Below are 13,957 nucleotides of genomic sequence, written 5' to 3'. Positions count from 1 at the left end.
TTTTTTTAGTCTTTATAATTCAAAATTCTGGCCTCTGCCGAGAATTTTGTCCGACGGACCGCGCAATTAATTACAAAAGGAATTCTGGCTTCTGCCGAGAAATTTATTCTATCGGAACGACTTAGAAATGGCGACTGCCCACGAGTAATAAATTCTTAATTATTAAAAATAATTGTTAATAAATTGTGGCTACTGCCGACAATTTATTTACCTTTCTTATTCCCCGTGACGGTCTTTCCTTCCTTCTATCCTTCCCTGCCGATTTCCTTGTCCTTCCAATCTCCAACTCTCCTTTTTTTTTAATTATTTATAATGTGCAGTTAGATCTGTGGAAAATTCAGTACAAATTAGTTCTTTACTTTAAATTGTATCGGCCTCCTGCCGGATACAAGAAATTCAGTTAAATTATTATAATTATTGCTTCAGGAAGGTTCCACTATAACCTCTCCAGAGCATGTATAATTACCTTTTTCTTTCACGTGTAGTTTCGCTTGGTCTTCTTCTTGCCGGTCCGTCCGACTCTGTCTAAATTCACCTCGTGCACTCACTAATATCTAAGCCCGAGACCCTTCGGCCATTTTCGTAAATTTTCCCACTCTTCTAAGTTCCTAAGTAGGGAGGGAGACTGAGTCTCCAAAATTGGCGTTTTCCGGGGACCAGTCGATAAACTAGATTTCGGGGTTAATCGATTTTAGATAACTAACCAACCGCGGAGAATTCCAGAATAATTTAAATTTAAATTATTTGAATAAGTTTAATTTTACCCCGTTACACATGCATGGCCTTGTATGGTTCATATATGTCCATGTATGGTTATATATGCTCTATGTATGGTCATGCATGGTCATGTATAATTAATTTTTCGACTATTACAATTATTTATAAACAGGATGTTGCAGTGTTAAAAAAATAGGAAATTTTTTTGATATCACTAACAGCGTATTGATCATTATATTTTGATTTTTCGAAAGTGATTATATATTTTGAAACTTCCGTAGCACAACTAAACTGTGTCGTAACTGTCGGTCGCATAGCCTAGTCGTCAAAGCGTCGGTCTCTCGTACGGAAGGTCCCGGATTTGAATCCTACTAAAGCGGGTGCGGTCATGATTAAGTCTATCGTTTTTACTTTGAATTAAAAATTTCCATTTCGATTAGGAATTCAATTATTCGCATATCTGATAATCTTTGCGTCCCCAAAATAATTAAAAGAAAAAAAAAAATAATAAAAAAATTTTTTTTTTCAATTTAGTTAACATTTCTATACATAGTCATATCAAGTCATATATGGCTGTATCAAGCTATGTATATCCATACATGGCCATGTATGGTCATATATGGCCATGTCTGGCCAATTTTCATACATGACCATGCATGGAGCATTCATACATGGCCATGTATGATTCATTTTTCACGGGTTATGATAAAAACCATTGAAAAATTTTTAATTTTGCCTTGCACCTAATAATTATGTGAAATGTAATTATTCTTTATGAAAATTACTTACAAGAAAATTTGATGTAATCGAATTTATTTAATATTCCGAAATTTTTTTTTTTTTTTTACTTTTTTTAGAAGATACCCTATTTCGCCCGCAAAAATGCAATTTTTTTTTTTTCAATGATTTCTGAAAATTATTTCTAATATTTACTTTGGATATCATTGAAAAAAAAAAATTAACTGTATTTGAATTCTCAATAGCTTAGTATTTTCTTTAGTACCCCGTTTTGCTCCTCCCATCCTTTTTTTAGTATATTTGAGTTACATTTAAAATATGTAAAATATATGCGAAGATCGGCCAAAATTTAGCTATTAGAAATGCATTTTTTACACATATTTTATATATATTTATATAATTTTTATGTATTTTTACTATATTTTTTTATACTAAAAATATATATTTTCTATATTTTAGTATATTTTTTTTATAAACGTTTTTCACGAGGGATGTTTTAGATAAAAGAAACAGTGATTTTTGTATTCCATTCATGCTCTTGAATATTCTAAAAATAATAAATTCCTGTAAATTTTTTTTTTATTATATTCTTTTCCTCTGGATCCACACAATCAATGATATATTTGACTTCTCCAATTACCAAAGTACATTGCAGGTGTTAGGACCAGAGTAGAGAACATAAAAATTAAAAAAAAAATCTGTATATTGAAATCCTACCGTACCCTGGTAAGACAAAAATCTCTAAACATAAGAAGAGGTATTCTCGCTATAGAAGCTCTTCTCCAAGTCGGAGCGGAGAATACGAGTGGTGGAACTAGAGCGGTGAGCACTGTGTGTGTCCTCTCGTAACCGAGTTAAAATTTTATTATTAAAGTATCATAGCGATTTTATTATTACCAGGGTAATAACATATTCAAACACATCCTCACGGTTATCTGAATTAGGAGAACATAGAAACAGAAAACATAGCTGACGTAGCCTGCATGTGTACAGAGTAATAACTTATATTACTCAACACACATACTAGGTACACTCACTCTCGAATTCAGTGTGCCTCTTTTTAATGCTGAGAAGGGAAGAGCAAGAGAGGACCCCTAATTTCACGAGTAAAACTAAGACACACTCACGTTAGTTCTCTGATCCCTCTATTTCTACTCAAAACCGCAGTCGCGTGATTTATGAGCCATGAGACCTCGGCCCTGACATCATGCTTGTCAACCGATGATTCTAGCTGCCCCCCCCCCAGAGCTCTCATTTCTATTACCCAGTAACAGGAGCCACCCAGTAGCCGCTCTGGTGTTGGACGATACCTCTTAGATGGTACCCCTCCATTCGTTAATTTGGAGGCCAAGCCGGGATGACGCGTGCCACCAAGAACAAGTCCATGTTTACGCTTCCAGAATCTTCCTAAACTAAACATGCATTAATTCTCACTTTTTTAAGGAAACTCTGAATTTTTTTGGATAACCAGCATCCGAATTGAAAATTTATTTAAAAAGAAACCCTCAATTCGAATATCGAATAATTAAAGAAATGATTTAATTATTTTTCTTCTCTCTTGACTTGACCTCGGGTACTGCACGTGCAGAATAAACCGCAGGAGGAGAAGCACATAAAACTAAACGCTGGTACAGCAAGCAGCTCTCTTTTCTGGTGTACAAGATCCAGGGGCACGGCTCGCTTCCCTTCGATTTCGGACTATATAAACCTGCAGTTTGACGGTCTAATTGTCCAGTCTTCGAATCTCAGTTAAGCAAAAACTCCGTCGTAATATTCGTTGTACCACGCATCAAAGAAATTAGTCCGCACGGTTCTCAACCCTCAATATACTCCTAAATCACATCCACCCAGGGGTACTGACTGAGCGAACGTTGAATACGGGGTCCTAGCCAGTATATTGCACAATTTACAAAAAAAAATCAACGATCTTCCAACCAACAACAACCATCATTTGTACAACGGAAACTGAATAAATTTTATAATTAACAATTGTAAGTTATCCAGTCGTTTTTACTATTATTTCTCTAGAATATTTCTCCATATTAATCTTATTCCTCATACTCATTACCGTAACGACGAGGTCTCCGTCTCCCGAGTAAAAGACTTAAGTTTCTTGACTCGAAATAAGAGACTGTACATGATATTTGTCTTTCTTACATGTTAGACGTAACAGCAGGTAGTAAATAAGTAGTAAATAAGTAGTACTATTTCCTTGTAGCCAGAAAGTATCTTATTATTTCAAAAGTCATTTGTATTAATATTGAGTAAATCATATGATTGACACACTACTATAATATATTGAGGAAAATAAAAAGTAAGTTAAGATGATTGCATAAAACTTTTCATCAACAACATTTGCAAAATTGATTGAAAGAAATCAATAATTTCCATCAACTCAGAACAGTATTTTTACAAATTCATAGTTGTTTTTATCACATACATAGACGACTTCAGCTCCATCTCTTATTTTTATAATAAATGTTATTTTTAATTATGGTGGTAGAGTAAGATAATTAAGCTGGGTTCTTGATAAATAATCAATTAAATTTAATAAATTTTATTTTAAATAATTATGTAATTATAATATAAATAATGCGAAATTATTTTTTCTTTTCTTAATCGAAAATATTAATTAAATTGCTCTTTATATTTCATAAAACCGAGTGGTTGTAGTAAAATGAACAAGTAGAACATATAAAAGTTTCAATTGAACGTTAGTAGGTTCATCCAGTAGCCAGCGTTCAAACCCAGCAATCAGAAGGACGGCAGTTCGCGCCCAGAGCCCAGCAGAATTTTCATCGAGTTTTTTTCACGTTAATTACTTCAATTAAATAGTTTAAACGTTAATGATCACAAACTCCTAGTACTTTAATAATATTAATTTTTTTTTTTAGTTGAATTTATTTTTTTTTTGATGCATGAACCAAGTCTGGTAACTAAGCATGGGCCAGGGCTGGCAACCAGACTTGGCACCCTGTTATCATTCCAGACTTCTAACAAAGCTGGAACAAGGCTGGCTTACAAGCTTGGTCCAGAGTTCAACATAGTTGAACTAAGCCTGAGCCAAGCCTGGGCCCGTCGTACTTTCCTGTCTGGGTAGGTGGAAATCGTGTGTGAACATCGGAAAACAGACCATATGTATATTACCGTAATCAGTTATTTAATTATAAGAAACATTACATTATATAAGTATAAGACTGTGGTTTTCTGAAAATTAAAATGGGTTTTAAAAATACTTATAATTACATTGAACAAAGCATGCATGTGTATAGATATATTTATATATTCGATTTATTTTTTAATAAATATTAATCATACTGTAAAAGTATTCCAGTGGTTTTTTAAAATGGTCATAATTTTACATGAAACTCAGTCGTAAAATTCCGGCCCACCTGAGAAGAAATAAAAATAATCAACAATGAAGTTAATTTTTCTCTATAATTGCCATTTTACTCACTTTGCACGCATAGATTATTAGATATAGCTTTATAGTTATTTATACATTGACATTCATTATTAATACAGTCAGAATTATCAACTCTGCACAATTCATTGTATCTACAAGTCCCGCCTAATAATGGTACACACGTGGCATTATTTATTACCATTTGATTTTCTCTACATATACAAATCTTATTTGCGGAACACATTGAATGCAAATTATCTCCACAATCATAATTGTGTTTACATGATTTTCCCAGTAGAGCTGAAATGAAAACTCTTCAATCATACTACGAAGAAAAAGGAATCCACACAGAAAAAAAGGAATTCTTGGTTCAAGAAGAAAATCGTTTCCAAAAATAAATTCTTAAATTAAAATATCCTATTTTCTTGTTCGAAAAAATTTTATCTTGTTAATTTTTTTTTTTTTTTAATTAAAATATATAAAGCTCTCCAATAAAGAAATTCAATCTTGATTTAAAAATATAAATTTTTGCTTCAAACGTTTTTAGTTTCTCCGAAGAAGGAAACAACTTAGTTGGCTCAAGAAAATTTAGCTCTTGGTTTCAGAAGATACCAACTCATTCTGAAAACATCGTTCTCTAGAATGTAGTCGATATCGATTCATTTCGATACATCGAGTTTTTAAACGAAGTAACATTTAATTTACTCCCAATAAAAATTAATTAATTTGAAGATTTGATCATATTTAGTACAAAATAAATGTAGACTTATTTCAAAACGATTAATTTTAGATTATAAAAATAAAAAACTTATTTTAAAATTAAATTACATTGATGTAAAATAAAAAATACTTTTATTTTAGAATATAATATACTGATCACAAAAATTAAGGGATATAAAAAAATTTTTTGGGTGATTTTCAACATGCTGTAACTCGATGAAAAATAGCAGTGGAGTAAAAATAAAAAAAAGCAACTTGTAGCCTCAAGTTTCAAGTTTTGATCTAGACTCACTTCGCTCGTGTTTCCAAACTCCGAACTCGAGTATTATACTCGATGGCACTAGTTCTCTCATTTTTGGTTTGAGCAATAGCCACTAATTGATTTGAGAAATTTGACTCTTTCCGTAGAGAAGTTAAATTTCATAGTATAAAATATTTTTTACATAAATGAAGATAATCAAAAAATTAATTCAAAAACAATTTACTGTCTTTAATAATTTTTCTTTTTAAAACTAAAATAATATATTTTTAACTTGAAACTTTAACCCATTTAGGCCGAAAAAATAACTTTCTAAATCATAATATTTAAAATTAAGAGAAAATTTACTTCAATCAAGATATTATCCGTTTTCCTAAATATTCTTTTGACTCAATGTAATTCTCTTTGAACCAAGATTACCTTTTCTTCAGTGCATCCAGTCATAAAATTTTAAACTTGACATTGCTACATTCTTTTTCCATAAGATACAATGTCACCAGAGTATGTGTTTACTTTTATTGAAAAGTAGTATTTACTTTTAATTTCTTGTCAACCGTAAAGTTAAGTATATTAATATTTCTTCAAGGCATATCAAACAAGAAAAATAATAAAAAAACGAATGCATTCTTAAATTGAAAAAATCATGAAAATCGCTACTTTTCATAACCCATCATTAGATCTAGGGAAGGGGGGGGGACCAAAGGGGGTACCTAAGAAAATACGAAGTTTTTGAGGATTAAAATACGCTAAATCTTTTTTTTTTTAATGATATTCAAGGTACAAAGACAAAATTTTTAGTTGCCGTTAAGAAATAAAATTTTTTATTTTTGGCGGGCAAAATGGGGTACCCTGAAAATAAGCTGAAAAAAAAAATTTCTGAAAGTTGATCAAATTTCATTAAACTAAATTTTTTTGATGTAATATACCTCAAGAAAAATTACATTTCACATCATTGGTGGATACGAAGGCAGAACATTTTTTTTTTTGTGAAGCAGAGAGGCTCCCTTCCGAAAAATGATAAATTTTTTGTTTTTTTTTTTAAATTGTTTACATTATTAAGAATGTATTTCTTTCTCTCGACAACTATTTTTGATTTTAAAATACTTAAAAAAATTTTTTTCAGGTGTAATAATTCGTTCCCCCTCGATTAATTTAATTACTAATTGTTATTTAATAAAAAAAACATTTCTATATTTCTTATTTGTCATTATTTTGAACCCAAAAAACGGGTTTTTTGATTTTTTAGATTACAGATTATTTTGCATTATTTAAAAAATTTTATCAATTAAACAATAAAATATTATTTTTGAAAATTTTTAGTAGCTAAATTTGCCCCAGATATAAAAAATCAAACAAAAAATGGATTAATATGTTAATTTTTTCTTTAATTTGACGATAAAAATATGAAAAAATCATTTTTTCATAATTTTCGGCTGGTCCATTTTGCCCCAGGTGATATGGGTAGGGCTAAAAATGCGGAAATATATTAAATTTTTTTTAATTTGACGTAACAATTTGAAAAAATCATTTTTTCATAATGTTCAGCTGGTCCATTTTGAGCCAGGTGTCATGCGTAGGGGTAAAAATGCGCAAATATATCGGATCTATAGTAATTAGATGAAAAAAAATGAATTTTTTTTTTACAAAATTTTGGGGGTACCCCCCTCCCTCCTCCCCTAATTACGTAGACAAAAGTCAATTATATGGCAATGCATGAAACAAGACGATATCAGACGAGGATATCCTACTTAGAAACTCTCATAGAATCCAATAGATTCTCATATATTCCTACAGGGATTTCATAAGAATGAATGAGTTCTGTGAATAGTGCTATAGTTAAGTATAAGGCATTATACAAACAGCTATAAGAATCTGTCGGATTTTGTGAGCAGGGTAAGGACTGACATTACTTAGTCTAAAACCGTGCGTTATTCCATGCCATAAATTATATGATTCACATCACTTGCAATGAAGCTTCGAGTTCAAATGTCTGGAGCCAGTCATACTGACAAGGAAGGTATCTTAAGTGTCACTCTTCGATTTCGATAAGGCTGAGATATGTTGTTCTATGTCGAATTCTAAGGGACACGTATTTGTTTTTAGCTGCGGAAAAATATATCTAGGGGACGAAATCACCCCTTAGAGTTTAGGCTTCAAAGGGGTGTTTTTCAAGTTTCACATGTTTGCAGTTTAAATAATCGAATGGGACCAACGGCATTATTTCCCAGGAAAAAAAATCTCATGTCTGACCATTTATGATCCTATATGAACATTAATATATGATCATATATAAAAATTGGCCATGTCTGATCATATATGATTAGATATGATCATATTTGATTAGATATGATCATATATGATATACATATAGGTTTGACAAAAATTGTTTAAACTAAAAAAATAATGTTTCAATTTCATTGTTCATTAACATTCGTTGAAATTTATTTATTTATAGTTATTGTTCACTCATTATTAATTCTTTGATCGACGAAAAAGTATTCGGTATTTTTCTGAGATTCGAACCTGGATCTTTCTGCGTATCAGTTGAAGCTTGTACTATTCTGCCAAACCATGGACTTAATAGTTGGGACTATTCAATAGGTTTATATATTGATCTTAGAAATCTCAACAATCATTACGTTTATATTGATATTTTACATGGCATTTGAGAAGTTTCTTTTCTAATGCGGAATCAGAAGTTTTTTTATCTTCAACAAATTAAAGAAATAGAATTTTAAATTAAGTTTCATCATATATTTTCATACCTGACCATATCTGATTTCATAAAAGTTGAACAACTAGTAAGAAATGTTATGTATTATCATATATGTTCATTCCTGACCATATCTGATCTTACACGAGTTGAACATCATTTAAAAATTTTTATGGTCTTTCATATATGATCATGCATGACCACATATAATCCTATATGGATTGTATATCGGTTAAAATTTTTTTATATTTTTTCATATCTGTTTATATATGTCCATACATGATCATATATGATCCTATATGGCCTGTATATCGGTTAAAAGCTTTTAATGTATCTCCATATATGTTCACACACTAACGCAAAAAATTGAAGGAACAAAAAAATTTTATAAATTATTTAGTGATTTTTGGAAGGATGGAACTTTGTGAAAAATAATCGTATCGAGATTTAAAAAAAAAGCATCTTATAGCTTGAAATCTCCAGTTTCGGTGCATTTTTATTAAAAATTTTTTAAGAGTTCCGGCTATTGCACAAACATGAGAAATACCGTGAGACAAAAAATTTCTACATTTTTTTTTTTTTCGAAGAGCCTACGGACTGTGGAAAAATTCTTTCAACTAAACCAATGCATACATTGTTTAGCAAATTTATTCAGCTTCAATTTAGCTTCTTTTAAACCTCGTAGGATGATTTGTCGCCGAGATATCAGCCTTCAAACAAAAAATGATCCTTTCGGCTTTGATCATCGATATTTCAGGTACCAATGATCGCACAGTAAATTTAAGGGCGGCGTTCAAAACTTAAATAAATTCCCTACAAAAACCTTTTTATCATTTTTCTAAAAAAAAAAAAATTTATTTATTTTTAACATCCATTAGAAGTAAGTACAAAAAAAGGACTTTTAAAAAAAGGACATCAACCACTACTCTGTAAATATTGATGAAAAGACTAACGTTGCCAGGGACTTTTTTTAGCTTAATGTACCCCCAATAACCCTGTAAATTTTCAAATTGTACTATCGAACCGTTTTTGGGAATGATTGATTAAATTTTTGCTAAACAATTAAAGGAACAAGTTTTGTTCTTTTAATTGTGTAATCATAATCAAAATAAAAAAATAATTTTGTTTTGATTTTTTCAAATTTTTGCGTTGGTTACTCAGCAAATGCAAGGAAATTCCAAAAAAAAAAAAAAAAAATTTCTAAAAAATTTAAAAAAAAATTGAAACCTTTCTTATTGTGTTCGAGATTTATTTTTTGAAATTTTCTTTCTTTTGTCCTTGCATTTAGAAATTTTTTGTCTCGCGGTATTTCTCATGTTTGTGCAATAGCCTGAGCTCTTAAACAATTTTGATAAAAATACACCGTAACTAGAGATATCAAGCTATAAAATGCTTTTTTTAAAATCTTGATACGATTATTTTTCACACAGTCACAGTCTTCCAAAAATCACAAAAAAATTTATAAGATTTTTCTGTTCCTTTTATTTTTTGCGTAAGTATATATGTTCATATATGTCCATATATGATCATCTATGATCTTATGTGGACTGAACATCAATTAAAAATACTTTATGTTGTAGATACATTATGTTGATCATACATGACCATTAAGGTGTTTCAAAAAATAACAAAATTTTTTTTTCTTCTCGGATCCAGGTTCAAAAATTTAATTTAAATATCATAATACGCCTGTAAAAATTAGAGCTCTTAATATTAACATTAAGGAGTTTCGCATCGCACTTTTCTATTTTCCATAAGGATAGCATGGAAAACATTTTTTTGGCGTCTTCTGATTTTTATAACTAGCTAACGATGCGCCGTAGGAAAAATCTGCGGACATAATAATGTAGAGAATTGAATGCTCTGCAAAAAAAGTCTCTTATCATTTTTTGATAAATCCATCTGTTCAAATGTTATTGGAGCTTGAAGTCAAATTTTTAGTAAATTGTGAGATCTTTTTATTTTTTCGGCGAAACTATCGGACTTATCACAAAATGTCACAGAATCTCTTTTGTAGACAATTTTATTCCTTACAAATTCTCTCTCATGAAGTTTTTTGAAATACCGCATTGTTTTCTAGTTATTACTATTTTAATACCAAGCTCTTAAGAAAAGGAGTGTTCTGATCGATTTCAGAAGCTTGACATTAAAATGGAAATAACTAGAAACCAATGCGGTATTTCAAAAAACTTCATGAGAGAGAATTTGTAAGAAATAAAATTGTCTACAAAAGAGATTCTGTGACATTTTGTGATAAGTCCGATAGTTTCGCCGAAAAAGTAAAAAGATCTCAAAATTTACTAAAAATTTGACTTCAAGCTCCAATAACTTTTGAACAGATGGATTTATCAAAAAATGATAAGAGACTTTTTTTGCAGAGCATTCAATTATCTATAATATTATGTCCGCAGATTTTTCCTATGGCGCATCGTTAGCTAGTCATAAAAATCAGAAGACGCCAAAAAAATGTTTTCCATGTTATTCTCATGGAAAATAAAAAAGTGCGATGCGGAACCCCTTAATGTTAATATTAATTTTCACAGGCGTACTTTTATATCTAAATTAAACTTTCGAACCTGGTTCTGAGAAGAAAAAAAAATTTTGTTATTTTTTGAAACACCCTAATGACCATACACGATCTTATATGATTCGAGGCAACGTTAGAAGAAATTTCTTTGCCTTTGTATATGGCCGTATATGAACACGTATCACTCATATATGACTTATATATGATCATATATGATTCATATATGATCTTACATGGTCATATCTAATTATATAAAGCCAGATATGAACTTTTTTTTCCCGGGTTTTGGGGTGAAAAAAAATGAAAAGTGCTATTGGTGTTATTTTATTCTTCAAAAGTATACTTTTGTTCTATTTATTTTTTTATAATAACACTAATGACACTTTTCATTATTTTTCACCCTGAAAATAATGCCGTTGGTCCCATTCGATTATTTAAACTGCAAGTATGTGAAACTTGAAAAACACCCCTTTAAAACCTAAACTTTAAGGGGTGATTCCGTCCCCTAGATATATTTTTTCGCAACTAAAAAAAAATACGTGTCTCTTAGATTTCGACAGAGAACAACATATCTCAGTCTTATCGAAATTGAAGGGGGACACTTGGAATACCTTTCTTGTGAGTTAATTTAAGACTAACCGCCCATGTATAAATACAGCTTTTGATTAATTACAATAATAGATAATTATTCTGAGGCTTACAATATACAAATGTGGTTCTGTTGGGGCTAAACTGAAGTCAGAACCTAATGCAGCGGGAGTATAAGCCTTTTTCTATCTCAAAAGACAAAATTTATTATTTTCAACCAATTAATCCTCATTGAGTTTGAAATTGAGTTATTTCGAATGGCTCATTAGGCACTAAAACTTATAGTTTCAATTCAGGTGATATGAAATATCAAATTTAATTCATATTTTGATCGCTATATTTACAAGGTATGCAGAGACGATTGTCTACACGTTCGAAAGTAGGCTTGCATTGACATTCATAATCAGTACAAACTGAATTATCGGGATTGCACTGATCACCAGGTAGACAAAGTGCACCTAAATTTGGTATACATGATGCGTTGTTTACAACAATGTGATTTGCTTTACAAATGCATGTCTTATCTTTGGAACATTTGAGATGCCATATGTTATTACAGTCAAAACTATCTTCACAAGATTTTCCTAATAATGCTGAAATTAATTATGAACGACAAGGATCAATAATGAGTGAAATAGAGAAATAATAGACAAAACAAATAATCACAAAATATTTCTACTAACAAGCTCTGCATTCATTATAAGACTTCGGTTCATATCCCGGCTGACATTGACAGTGATTATTATTACAAACAGAATGATCGATCATACATTCTAAATTAGTCTGACAAATTCCGCCTAATGAAGGCATACATATTGCATTGTTAATTATAATATTGTTCTCTTGACAAACACATTTTTTATCGTCAGAACATTTTGATCTATCTAAATCAATACAGTCATCAATAGTTGAGCAAGTTCTATTCAACGGTGCTAGGAAATAATATTAAAAAAAAAATAATAATTTACACCTTAAGATTATAGAAGTACTATTTGAAATAAATATACTTACATTTTGCACAACTTTGACGAGAAGTAGCCATGTATCCACTTTTGCATTGACATTTATTTTCAACACAAACAGAGTTTTCAAATAAACATCGTTCATTATTCTCACAGTAAGTATCTAAAAGTGGTAGGCATGTAACATTATTTTGTAAAATATGATGTGGCCTACAAGCACATTTTTTATTTTTGGTACATTTAACATGCCTAAAATCTTCGCAATCATCATCATCACTACAATTCATTCCAATTGACGCTAAAAATGATAAAAATTTTTTAATAAGAATGGTTAGTGGTATAAAGATACAGAATACACACCCTGGTGGATCCGAATTATGTAATTACCGTAATTTACGGTATTCGGAAGAATGACGGTAAATTATGGGATTTTACCGCAAACTGCGGTATTACGAAAAATTCAGTAGTTTGCGGTAGAGATACGGTAATCCTGCGGCATTTTATGGTGAAAGTGCGGTAGCTTCGGTAAAAGTGCGGTATTTTACCGCACATTTGCAGAAAAATACCGTAAATTGAAGTAGTTCACTATGTTACATAAAAAATGCCAGTAAAATACGGTATTTTGTGGTTAAATACGGTAATTTACCATAATTTAGATCCGCTAGGGCAGCGAATATTCAAATAAATTGTAAGTAAAGATATTTCTCGTACCTGGTACACATTGATATTGAGGACGTGAGATAAAAGAAGGTTTGCATGTACAACGATAATTAGTACAAACAGAGTTGAAAAGTAAACAATCATCATCTTTTTCACAATACCCCCCTAAAAGTGGTGCGCACTTGGTTGGCTTTAATGCCACATAATCGTCCATACATCCACATTTTTTATTTTGATTACAATGTGCATGCGCTACATTTGCACATTCTATATCATTATTACATGAATCTCCTAAACTAACTGAAATTTATTAAATTTCGTTATAACGAAGACGTTGAATTTTTTCTATTAGAATTGTTAAAAATAACACCATAATTATATTTATATTTAGTATTACATTTAATTATTAATTTTTCACCGGTAGAGCACTCGGCACGATACCGGCATGGTCTGGGTTCGATTCCCAGTTCGGGCTATCTATATTTTTCTCAATTTATCTATAAATTGTCTTATTGAGAAGGTTTGCATGTTTTAGGTTTCCACTATATTTAATTGGTCCATGTACGTACATCCAGACCATGTACGAGCATAACTAATCCAGACATTATCACACATGAAAGTCCGTATTGAGGAGGGAAACTCTTTCTAAATAACCATAAATTACTTA

General features: G+C 30.7%; 1 protein-coding gene across 1 annotated transcript; it reads right to left on the bottom strand.

Moving 5' to 3' along the window:
* Window positions 1–11,631: 11,631 nt before the first annotated feature.
* Window positions 11,632–13,422, bottom strand: LOC103574237 (prion-like-(Q/N-rich) domain-bearing protein 25). Its single transcript, XM_053743098.1, has 4 exons — window positions 13,342–13,422; window positions 12,680–12,928; window positions 12,352–12,600; window positions 11,632–12,261 (listed from the first exon to the last, which is right to left on the bottom strand). The coding sequence occupies exons 2-4, from the start codon at window positions 12,915–12,917 to the stop codon at window positions 11,984–11,986; spliced, it is 765 nt and encodes a 254-aa protein (XP_053599073.1). The 5' UTR covers window positions 12,918–12,928; window positions 13,342–13,422; the 3' UTR covers window positions 11,632–11,983.
* Between the last annotated feature and the right edge of the window lie 535 nt (window positions 13,423–13,957).

Source organism: Microplitis demolitor, chromosome 2, assembly GCF_026212275.2.
Source record: "Microplitis demolitor isolate Queensland-Clemson2020A chromosome 2, iyMicDemo2.1a, whole genome shotgun sequence".
Classification (NCBI taxonomy): domain Eukaryota; kingdom Metazoa; phylum Arthropoda; class Insecta; order Hymenoptera; family Braconidae; genus Microplitis; species Microplitis demolitor.
Note: the sequence above shows the minus strand (reverse complement) of the source record. Positions and strands in the feature narration are given on the sequence as shown.

Coding starts and splice junctions, on each gene's coding strand:
- LOC103574237 (XM_053743098.1), bottom strand. CDS start 12,917: ATGAATTGTAGTGATGATGATGATTGCGAAGATTTTAGGCATGTTAAA. Junction 12,601..12,679: donor TCGTCAAAGTTGTGCAAAAT/GTAAGTATATTT, acceptor ATTATTTCCTAG/CACCGTTGAATAGAACTTGC. Junction 12,262..12,351: donor TTATAATGAATGCAGAGCTT/GTTAGTAGAAAT, acceptor AATTAATTTCAG/CATTATTAGGAAAATCTTGT.